This window comes from Anomaloglossus baeobatrachus, chromosome 4 (assembly GCF_048569485.1).
Source record: "Anomaloglossus baeobatrachus isolate aAnoBae1 chromosome 4, aAnoBae1.hap1, whole genome shotgun sequence".
Taxonomy (NCBI): Eukaryota; Metazoa; Chordata; class Amphibia; order Anura; family Aromobatidae; genus Anomaloglossus; species Anomaloglossus baeobatrachus.
The window spans coordinates 660,675,753-660,687,158 of record NC_134356.1 but is presented as its reverse complement, the minus strand read 5'-3'; the positions used below and the strand labels follow the sequence as shown (position 1 = coordinate 660,687,158).

At 52.3% G+C, this 11,406-nt stretch overlaps 1 protein-coding gene across 1 annotated transcript; it reads right to left on the bottom strand.

Moving 5' to 3' along the window:
- Positions 1-1,475: 1,475 nt before the first annotated feature.
- CALR (calreticulin) lies at positions 1,476-9,383 on the bottom strand. Its single transcript, XM_075346548.1, has 9 exons — positions 9,226-9,383; positions 7,306-7,407; positions 6,935-7,138; positions 5,263-5,357; positions 4,966-5,175; positions 4,770-4,883; positions 4,490-4,633; positions 4,320-4,412; positions 1,476-2,612 (listed from the first exon to the last, which is right to left on the bottom strand). Exons 1-9 carry the CDS (start codon positions 9,317-9,319, stop codon positions 2,409-2,411), a joined length of 1,260 nt encoding a protein of 419 aa, XP_075202663.1. The 5' UTR covers positions 9,320-9,383; the 3' UTR covers positions 1,476-2,408.
- Positions 9,384-11,406: the final 2,023 nt, after the last annotated feature.

Here is an 11,406-nt window from a genome sequence, read left to right as displayed (position 1 = left end):
AGAGAGCAGTGGGTGGACGCTGGAGAGCTGAGGAGTTCAGCATCATGGACAGCAGTAGCGAAGGCAGGTGAGTAATGTCCATGTGCAATCACGGATCACGGAGGGACATGTGCGTGTTTTACACGTCAGTGAAGAATGTCAGTGTTTTCACTGACATGTAAAACGGGTCTTAATCCAAAAAATATGGTACCTTTCATAGATCGATGTAGTAGGAAGAAGCCTGAGGGCATTATAAAGAAACGTTTTTGTTTTGCCTATCTATTTGGGTGGTCTGGATTTTAGACTACCCATTGCTCAAAGGGAACCTGTCACCAGTTTTTTCACTATTAAAGCAAAAGTGTCACCTTCTGCAGCTCCTGGGCTGAATTTTATGAAGCTGCACCTTGTTGCTGACCCCAAAAAGAACTTTATAAAATCCTGTGTTGTATGCTAATGAGCTGTGCTGGCCAGATGGGCAGGCTCTATTTCGGCTCCTGTCCCTCGTTTCCTTGTTTACCGTCCTCGTGTCATGATTGACAAGGATGGCGCCATCATCATCCCACGCTGGCGCAGTTCTCTGCCTTTATCGCTGGCCGAGCATGACAGTTCACCTCGTGCACGCCAGTGATGTATCTGCGCAGGCGCGAGATCATGTCGGCTACGAGGATGACGATGCTGTCATGCACAGCGCTGACCATTATCTTGCGCCTGCGCAGCTACATCACCAGCGCGCACGAGGTAAACTTTTTATGCTCGGCCCGCAATAGGTGCAGAGAACTGCGCCTGCGCAAGATTTGGACAGCAGCGTGGGGTGATTACAGCGGCGCCATCCTTATCAATCATGACAGGACAGCGAACAAGGCAACAAAGGAGGGACAGGAGCCAAAATAGATCCTGCCCATCTGGCCAACACAGTGGGATTTTATAATACTCTTTTTGGGGTCTGCAGGGGGGGGCAGCAACAAGGTGCACCTTCCTAGAATGCAGCCCAGGAGCTGCAGAAGGTGACACTTTTGGTTTAATAGTCAAAAAACTGGTGACAGGTTCCCTTTAAGCCAACTGCTCCTATCCAAGATATCAGACCATGGAGTAAAGAGTCACTAAAAGGTCTACAAGTCAACCTCCTTTTGGGCAAATTGAGGGGAGGGGGTCTCAGGGTAAAGACCCCAATCAGCTCAAAATTAAATCACCTACAATAAAAAGTTAAGTTACTCTTTAGACACTTAGTATCTTCTGTCCACCTATTGTAGCTTGATACAAGGACAGGTTTCAAGGGGTAGGACCACAATTGCAAGTTATTGCCTGTATCCACCGGATAGGAGGATAACCATTAGGGATTGGAGGTGCTCATTCACAACCACAGCTCCACCTCCTGGTTTTTTGGAGTGCCACACTCTCCAGCGGTCCCATATGCGCCAATTTTTTGGATACGGGATAATATCGGCCTCGATGCATTTCATGAGCTTACGTTAAATAAATCAGAACTGATACGGGCGCAGGTTGGACACAATGTATTTAATTAGAAATTTTGACATCTGTACATCCCAAAAACATAACCCATCATTCATACATTCTGGCGAAGAGCCCTGCATCAATATAAATTAGAAGCGTACGGCTTGAAGCAGGGGGGGGGTTCTCAGAGGGGCCGAGGCCCATTTCACCACATCACAGGACACTGAGGGGCATGTGTTGGCAAAGTCAATTGAAACACTTGTGGTCAGATGTCAGGAGGTTGAAAATAAAGGTCTACGATTGAACCTGGCATTCAGAGGGAGCTCCAAATGCCGAGACATGCCGACAGGGTAGGCTTGTCCTACCTAAGCCATCAAACGCTGGAGCTGTCCCCATAATTTATGGGCAGGACTATTCTAGGGCCGTAATCCAGTCCTACTGGGCAATAGTGCATCGTTGGGCACGAGTCAGACTGGCATCACGGCACAGGAGCAGGGTCAGAAGGACAAATGCATTCAGCATATGGGGCAGAACACTGAATAATCTGATACTGCAATGGATGACCCAGGTCTTGGAAGGGTTTATGGAATTTGGCCGTGCACACCAGCGGCCCGGACTGGTCTGTGCACCTCACAAGCCCTCAGATGCTTAAAAAAAAACAAAGGAACGTGAAGAGTGGTTCTTGAGGACCAGAAGAAGTCCTCAGAACCACCAGGTACTGCAGTAGGGACACAATGGAGACTGGCACAGGAGGAGAACTGAAGACAGGAGGGTCAGAGGAGAGAGGAGATGGGGGAAAGGGGGAGAAGATTGACAGACCGTCTTCCAAATAGAGGGTTAAAACAAAAACTGTAAAAAATATATATAAATTTAGAGTCTCATAGAGACAGAACGATCCCATTTCCCCTCTCCTATCTAAGACGTGACGCCCAGGGAAGGGGAGCGCTGGTAGGGAGGACAGAACGGAGCCTTCGCCTTTAAAGCTCATCCTTCTGGGGCGTTTCTTCCTCCTCTTCGTCTTCTTCCTTCTCTTCCTCCTTTCCTTCCTCCTCGTCATCATCCTCATCATCCTCCTCAGGTTCCTCTTCCTGTGGCTCTTCCTCTTTCCTCTTCTTATCCTCCTCTTCCTGTTTCTTGCGTTCTTCCTCGTCTTGCTGTTCCTTCATCTTTTTCTCAGCATCCTGAGGGGAGACAGAAGAAAATAAGTCAGCAAGGAGGATCTACTGCCTTACGGTGTTCTAATACAGACCAGATTACTTTTCCTCTGCACGATGTTGACCAATCAAGTAGGAGTAGTCATGCAGAGGAAACCCCTAAAGGTCAGACCCGCTTTGTCTGATCAGTGCCGGTATAGATTGTTACTACAAGGCATGAGGAGGCGAGCAGCACTATATCTTACAATAACCTCTGCATTTATTTGAAGCATTTTTTGGGACTACCCTGATTCAGATTGATTTATAGAACACTGCAGCTCTCTTCTCACTGCACTGTCAGCTCTGATCTCTGCAGCTCTCCTCCCCCATCTGACTGCCCATATCTATTGTAACTACAAGGCGTGAGGTGAGAAGAGCAGAGCTTTTTCCTTCCAATAACATCTGCCTGCCAAGCATTGGGGAATACTACCCTGATTCAGATTGATTTATGTCGCACTGCAGCTTTCATCTCACTGCACTGTCAGCTCTGCTCTTCTAGGTCTCACTGCTGGTATCTATTGTTACTACAAGCGTGGAGGTTGAAAGCTGTATCATTACAATAACCTCTATTTATGCCAAGCATTGGGGAATACTACCCTGATATAGACTGATTTGCACAACTTTGCAGCTCTCCTCTCACTGCACGGTCAGCTCTGCTCTCACTGCACGGTCAGCTCTGCTCTCAGCACGGTCAGCTCTGCTCTCACTGCACGGTCAGCTCTGCTCTCACTGCACGGTCAGCTCTGCTCTCACTGCACGGTCAGCTCTGCTCTCACTGCACGGTCAGCTCTGCTCTCACTGCACGGTCAGCTCTGCTCTCACTGCACGGTCAGCTCTGCTCTCACTGCACGGTCAGCTCTGCTCTCACTGCACGGTCAGCTCTGCTCTCACTGCACGGTCAGCTCTGCTCTCACTGCACGGTCAGCTCTGCTCTCACTGCACGGTCAGCTCTGCTCTCCTCCCAAGTCTCACTATTGTCACTGCAAGCGTGAGGTGAGACGACCTGTATCCTTAAAATAACCCCTGCATTTATTTCAAGCATTTTGGGACTACCCTGATGCAGACTGATTTATGTAACACTGCAGCTCTCATCTCACTGCACTGTCAGCTCTGCTCTCCTCCCAGGTCTCACTGCCAGTATATATTGTTACTACAAACAGGAGGAAAGCAGACCTGTATCATTACAATAACCTCTGCATTTATGTCAAGCATTGGGGAATACTACTGATACCTGACAGATGCAGAGTGATTTATAGAACACTGCAGCTCTCATCTCACTGCACTGTCTGCTCTGATCTCCTACTCCAACACTATGAAGAATCATAACACCTTTGCTGGTTTTAGTGGAAATTTACCAACTTTATAAGCTAAAATATTAATTTCTGCAGCTGCTATGACATGTGGCTGGTGTAATACACCAACACTGGTGAAAATCTAATCAATATTACTGCCACCATCCAGTAAAACACCACACCGATTTTAGGGTTAAGTACAAGGCAGCGCTTCATATAAAACAAACATCTTCCTAACTAGCGTGGAGAGTCAATTTTTCAAATCCCATGTCATGGGAGGGGGTCCTGGCTTGTTTACACCCCCAAAAAAAAAAAAAAAAATCTATAAAACACCAAGGCATTAAGTGCTTGTGTACCGCAAACCCCCATCTCATGGCTCTTCCATGGAGAGTTGTCGCATTACCTTTCTGACACCCCAGGTCTTCGCGGCGTAGTCTTCTGCGTGTTTCTCATCATCTGTGATCAAGATGTTGTCAAAAATGGTTCCAGATTTCACCTGCAAGAGCGAATTGTTCATCAGGAGAGGTTCGGTGCCGGTCAGGCGAGGCGGCCATCTATCAACTATATCATTACCTGCCACAGATCAAAGCCGATCACACTTATGTCATCGTAGGAATACAGGTTGGGGTCTGGGGTGTATTCTGGGTTGTCGATCTCGGGGTGGACCCACTTTCCCTTAAAGTCAGGGTTGTCGATCTGACGGGGTTTCCACTCTCCCTGTTGACACAAGGATCACACGATTAATACAATGTTGAAAGCCATATGGCATCCATATGTGCAACAGTACCAGCAAACATGCTGCTGATGCCCACGCCATGTAATATACAGGCCATTATGGCAACCCCTAGCTCACCTTGTACTCTGGGTTCTGGATCACGGGGGGCTCCCATTCTCCATCCATCTCCTCGTCCCAATCTTCGGGTTTCACTGCATCTGGGTCGGGGATGTGCTCGGGCTTGTCCCAGTCCTATAAGGGTCAGATGAGCCATGAAGTCACCATTGCAGTGAGGAGGACACTAACGTTTCTGCAGGTGCAGTCCGGCACTCACCTCTGGTTTACTGTCCTCTGGGTCATCGATCTTTGGGCGCTCGTCCCAGTCATCGGGCTTCTTTGCTTCAGGGTCCTTTATCTTCTTGGGGGGAAGGAAGTCCCAGTCATCTTCTAAGTTGCCAGATTCCACCTTGCTGTTGTCAATCTTCACCTCGTAGGTGTTATCTGGCCGCACGACCAGTGTGTACAGATGGGTGTGAACATCGTCCTACGGAGAGAACCAGAGGATGAAGACGGCTGACAGCGGCTCGCTGGTCTATGCACACTTCCATCATCTCCAGCCTCGTCTCCTCACCTTACAGCGGATGTCCTTGTTGATCTGCAGGTTCTTTCCCTTGTAGTTGAAGATGACGTGCACTTTCTTGGTGGGAGGACCGCAAATATCAGGACCTGGAAGATGCACAATTAAGAGATTCACTTAATCCTGCAACATGAGAGGTGGTGACGCAAGAGGAGAATCAAAAACCAAGAAATGTTCACTCCTCACCCTCCCTGGCCCCGCACCGGGCACAATTTCACAGAAGTACATGAAGCCAGGCACATCCAAGGTGGCACCTGGGCTTTAAACCTGAGACTAATGCTCATACAGTGGCACTGACAGGACCTAATGTGACTAGCGCCTTCTACAGAAATCAGGGATCAAAGCTGATCGATCAGCTATAAGGATCGGTACTACAGCCCTCATCCCACCCCAGCCATCAGCAGGCGGGTAATATACAATCAATGCTTTTTTGTCACTGTCATGTTCCGTTATGCACCTGTTCAGACTGCAAATTCGGGAGCGCCGGCAGTTTTTTGTCCATTATGGGGTCAATGTTTCTTGTGGTCGATGTTTCAATCTGCCTAGATTTCATTGTTCATGCTTGACCTGGACCAAGCACAGGGCTACGCCTTCCTCATTAACAAGAGCAAATGTACATTTGACCAAAGACTGCATGAGCAGACAGGAAAACCACCAGACAAGTGTCAGGCTGTAATTTAATGAAGGCTAGTAGCCACCTTAAAGGAGTGGTCCACTATGACAAGCCTCTCAACCTTAGTTTCCACCCAGTAAACATTTATACTCTCCTCCGATGCTAGCACTGTTTCAGCCATGTTAAAACTGCCTCTCCTGGGGATCACATGACAATGTAATCCCTGAGGCCAATCAGTGCAGGCTTCCCTCTCCTCCTTTGGACAAATACATCCAAAGGAATTGAGCTGCTGATGCTGCCCCCCCTCTGGAGGTCACTTACATTCATAGGAGTAGAGAGTAGCCCATTCCGATTGGCTGCAGGGATTGCATGATATGTCATGCAATCCCTGGGAGAAGCAGTGTTTACACCACTGGAAAAGTGCTGGAGATGAGTAAACAGGTTTTTATTTTACTAGTGGGAAATAGGGATTGAAAAGGTGTCTGTAGTGGACAATCCCTGTAATAATTGCATTATATGAAATCCCCATTATTAGCTTGTAGGAGGATGGCTTCACAATGTTTGGTGCAACCACTGCACTAATTTGTTGGCTGGGTAATTAAAGTATGGCAGAAAAGAGTGAAAAAAAGGATTCAAAAGACAGAAAGTCATAAGTTACATCCCCATGTGTATTAGAAAAGGCGTGTAAAGGAGTCCAGGAGGTGGGGCCTATGGGCAGAAGAGTCCTAGTGGCCATGCCTTCAACATGCTCAAGGATGGAGGTGTCACAAAACATGCCTCCAAGCCTGCCAGGAACAAGCACCAAGAAAGCATGGACAAGACCCAGCGTCACTACTAACATTCAAGGGGCCGGATGCATCTGTCTGGGAAAACCAAATGCAGCCCCCACAATTACTATTGTTTAAGGGCCAGAACTGGTTTTCATCTAGGTGTAGAATTAAAATTGGATGTCATCTTGCTCTACAGCTATATAGATGAACAGCACTAGTCATTATGTATAGCGCCCCCAGCTGGTAGGTTCTGTACACAACCCCCACCTCGCACACCACCTACCAAACATTATGTTGTACTCGGACTCTCCGTGCATGTCCGCCTGGTCCAACGTGCTGGGGAAGACCTTGACGTAGCCACCTCCGCAGTCAATGTTCTGCTCGTGCTTCACGGTAAACTGGACGACCAATGTTTTACCCTTATTGGAGAAGGAGTTGAATCGGGCAGACTGGGCATAGAAGCGGGCGTCCTGGGTGGTCTGCAGACCTAACGGGAATAAAAGCAACACCGGTGTTATCAGCATCCAATACAGCGTGTGCAAATAAACGCTAAAGGGCTTAGTCTGGGCGCCTCCAGCTGTCAGGGCATGCTGGGAGTTGTAGTCTTTAGTCAGGAGAGCCGCAGGCGGCATCCTCCATGGCGTCACCACTCACCTTTGTCCTCTTCCGCGTCTCCGTAGAACTTGCCGGCACTAATCTTGAACTGGCCGTAGTCTGACTTGTGCTTCGACTCTACCCAGCGTTGTTTCCAGCCATCTGAAAGATACGAGGCGTTAGACGAGCTCGTAAAGGCTCCACCTTGTAATCAAGACAGGTTTATAGGTAAAAATGCCTATACCCTACAGATACCACCTTAGAGTGTGCATAATGAAATTAGTGTGAGGGGACAGCCTACAGAGAACACCCTGGCGCGTTGTCTGTGCATGTTGGGGATCGTAGTGTGGTTAACACCCTGGCGGGATGTCTGGGGTCAAAGGGGGGAACCATCCTAGTGGTTAGCCTGAGCGTGTTGGGGGTCGTAGTGTGGTAAACAATCTGGCGTTTTGTCTGGCCATGATGGGGTCAGTGTGGTAAACACCCTGGCAGGTTGTCTAGGGTCATAAGGTGGAAACCACACTGGTGGTTAGTCTGAGCATGTTGGGGGTCGTAGTGTGGTAGACACCCTGGCGGTTTATCTGGGCGCGTTGGAGGTCATAGTGTTGTAAATATAACCTGGTGGATTGTTTGGGCGTGTTGGGGGTCAGTGTTTTAAACACCCTGGCGGGGTTGTCTGGGGATGATGGAGGGGGTCATTGTGTGGTAAACACCCTGGCGGGTTATCAGGGCGTGATGGGGGTCGTAGGGTGGTAAACACCTTGACGGGTCTTCTGGGGTCATAAGGTGGAAAACACCCTGGTGGGTTGTCAGGGCATGATGGGGTCATAGTGTGGTAAACATAATTGGTATTTTGCCTGGGTTAGGGGTCAGTGTGGTAAACACCCTGGCGGATTGTGCGTGTTGAGGGTCGTGGTGTGGTAAACACCCTGGCGGGTTGTCTGGGCATGTTGGGGGTCGTAGTGTGGTAAACACCATGGCGGATTGTTTGTGCGTGTTGGGGGTTGTAGTGTGGTAGACACCCTGGCAATTTATCTGGGCGTGTTGGCGGTCATAGTGTTGTAAATATACCCTGGCGGATTGTTTGGGCGTGTTGGGGGTCGTAGTGTGGTAAGCCACCTGGCAGATTATTTGGGTGTCGTAGTTTGGTAAACACCGTAATATAACCTGGCAGTTTGTCGGGGTGTGATGGGGGTGCAGTAGGTGCACAATCCGCAGAGCAGACATCTACCATACACCCCTGCACCCATCAACTCCCTCACCAGCCTGTGCCCCTATTGAGCAGTGGGCATCCACCTTGTCGCCCCCTGACGTGCAGCAATCGCTGTGCACACGACACGGAGAGCCGGCGGCGCTTCCACTTTCAGTCTGACTATGGAGGGAGGAGGGGAGACGCGGCTCTATCCCCCCCCCCCCCGCCTGCTTCCAGAGGATTCAATACTCCATACATCTGCATGACGGTCAGGAAGGAAGGGGAGCGAGGATGAGTCAGGACGACGCCCATGGTTGGGCGCCCCATGATGGGACAGGGATGGATCAGAGACATGATAGGGACCCCAGGGATCAGAGGTGACACCAGCCATAACAGACAGGAATGGTGGAAGCTCCTAGACCACCACAGACAAGTATGCAGAATTGGGGGTGACTAGAGCAGCCATGGACAATGGCTGAGGGGTGCAATGGTGGCCAGTACTGCAGACCTATGACAGTGCACACATACTATCAGTGACAGTGAAGGGTTAATCTCCCGCAGAGCCCTGCAGACAGGATGTACACAGTAATCACACAAATTAGCAGGAATCACTAATTACCCACAATGCCCTCCTGGGACTCCGCACCACGCAACAACCTGTCATTCAGCAAATATAAGAATGGCACAAAAAAGGACTACAAATCCCAGAATTCCCTGCCATGCACATACACGGCAAAGCAAGCTGGGAGTTGTAGTTCAGCGCCAATAAAGACAACGCAATGTTTTACCTCCATCAGTGAACTCTTCGGTAAAGTGGATGGCGGGGTCAGCAGCACACAGAGCCGCCAGCAACGGAAGGACGAGGAGAGCGATGCGGGCCATGGTGCTGCCCTAAGACCTGTCACTAGCGGTGTCCGAAAACCACTGAGCGCCCAGCGCTCGCTGGACCGCGCTCTTATATGTTCTCAGGAGTCCCTCCCCTCCTGAGCCTCCCTATAGGCCGAGCGAGTACCGGTGTCCACATCTCATTGGACTGAGAATTCTGCCATTCAAAGTACCCAGATGGCTAGTTTTGATTGGACAAGTGATTGGCCAATAAAAAATCACCACGCAGGGGCCTCCTACTAGTCGTCTGATGATTGGCTTGAGGGTGTGTGTAACTGGAGGAAGGCTGCGGATGGGTCACATGGTACAGGCCAGGGAGGAGGGTACCACGTGATGTGTTCCGGCTGCGGGGGCGTGGCCTGGAGTCCCGGGAATTAACAGTAATTACCGGAGCGATTAGAAACGTGATCAGGGAGGAGAGGAGCGTCCAAGCCGCGGAGCCCGCGTCCGTGCAACGTCTAATGCAACGCGGGGGGAATCCGAACAATACGTGCAGCAATCTCCTATTAACCATTCTCCATATCTCTGCTTGCTGTCAGGTGTCGTCCCCAGAGGAGGCGGCGAAAGACCAGAGGTGGCAACAGACCGGAGACTGCGAGAGACTGGAGGAACCGGCGGCGACAGGGACTCCCGGTGAACGGCAGCTTTTCCTCATGGCTCCTGGCATACAGCAGCTCTTCCCTTTGGGTATTTCCCGTGTGCTTCCAGCGTGCGGCGGCTCTCACTCTGGGTGGCAACGAGTGACCACCAGCAGCAGCCAGAGACCGGTGGCAGCTCTCCCCTCGGTCTGTCGGGGCGCGTCTGCTCTCCCCGTGGTCTGTCGGGGTGCGTCTGCTCTCCCCGTGGTCTGTCGGGGCGCGTCTGCTCTCCCCGTGGTCTGTCGGGGTGCGTCTGCTCTCCCCTCGGTCTGTCGGGGCGCGTCTGCTCTCCCCGTGGTCTGTCGGGGCGCGTCTGCTCTCCCCGTGGTCTGTCGGGGCGCGTCTGCTCTCCCCGTGGTCTGTCGGGGCGCGTCTGCTCTCCCCGTGGTCTGTCGGGGCGCGTCTGCTCTCCCCGTGGTCTGTCGGGGCGCGTCTGCTCTCCCCGTGGTCTGTCGGGGCGCGTCTGCTCTCCCCGTGGTCTGTCGGGGCGCGTCTGCTCTCCCCGTGGTCTGTCGGGGCGCGTCTGCTCTCCCCGTGGTCTGTCGGGGCGCGTCTGCTCTCCCCGTGGTCTGTCGGGGCGCGTCTGCTCTCCCCGTGGTCTGTCGGGGCGCGTCTGCTCTCCCCGTGGTCTGTCGGGGCGCGTCTGCTCTCCCCGTGGTCTGTCGGGGCGCGTCTGCTCTCCCCGTGGTCTGTCGGGGCGCGTCTGCTCTCCCCGTGGTCTGTCGGGGCGCGTCTGCTCTCCCCGTGGTCTGTCGGGGCGCGTCTGCTCTCCCCGTGGTCTGTCGGGGCGCGTCTGCTCTCCCCGTGGTCTGTCGGGGCGCGTCTGCTCTCCCCGTGGTCTGTCGGGGCGCGTCTGCTCTCCCCGTGGTCTGTCGGGGCGCGTCTGCTCTCCCCGTGGTCTGTCGGGGCGCGTCTGCTCTCCCCGTGGTCTGTCGGGGCGCGTCTGCTCTCCCCGTGGTCTGTCGGGGCGCGTCTGCTCTCCCCGTGGTCTGTCGGGGCGCGTCTGCTCTCCCCGTGGTCTGTCGGGGCGCGTCTGCTCTCCCCGTGGTCTGTCGGCATGCAGTGGCTTTCTCAGTGGTCTCTCGGCGTGCGGCTATGTGCAGCGGCAGCGAGTGACTGGCGGTAGCAAGAGACCCCTCGCGTCTCTCCTGTCGTGCAGCCTCTCTCGCTGTTGGCTCCCAGCATGCGTCGGCTCTGCCCTTGGGCTCTTGGTGGGCAGCGGCTCTTGCTGTGGACTCCCAGTGTACGGCGGCTTTCAACTTTGGGCTGTTTGCATGCGGGAGTTCTTGCCTCGAGGTCTTCGCATGCGATGGCTCTTGTCGTGGGATTCTGTTGTATAACGGCTCTCGCTTTGGGCCCTTGGCGTGCAGCGGCTCTTCCCATGGGCTCCTTAAGTGTGGCGGCTTTCGCCTTGGGCTTCGGTGTACGGCGGCTCTTGCGTTAGGC

Coding starts and splice junctions, on each gene's coding strand:
- CALR (XM_075346548.1), bottom strand. CDS start 9,319: ATGGCCCGCATCGCTCTCCTCGTCCTTCCGTTGCTGGCGGCTCTGTGT. Junction 4,884..4,965: donor CAGAGGACAGTAAACCAGAG/GTGAGTGCCGGA, acceptor TGACCCTTATAG/GACTGGGACAAGCCCGAGCA. Junction 4,413..4,489: donor TCGGCTTTGATCTGTGGCAG/GTAATGATATAG, acceptor TCGCTCTTGCAG/GTGAAATCTGGAACCATTTT.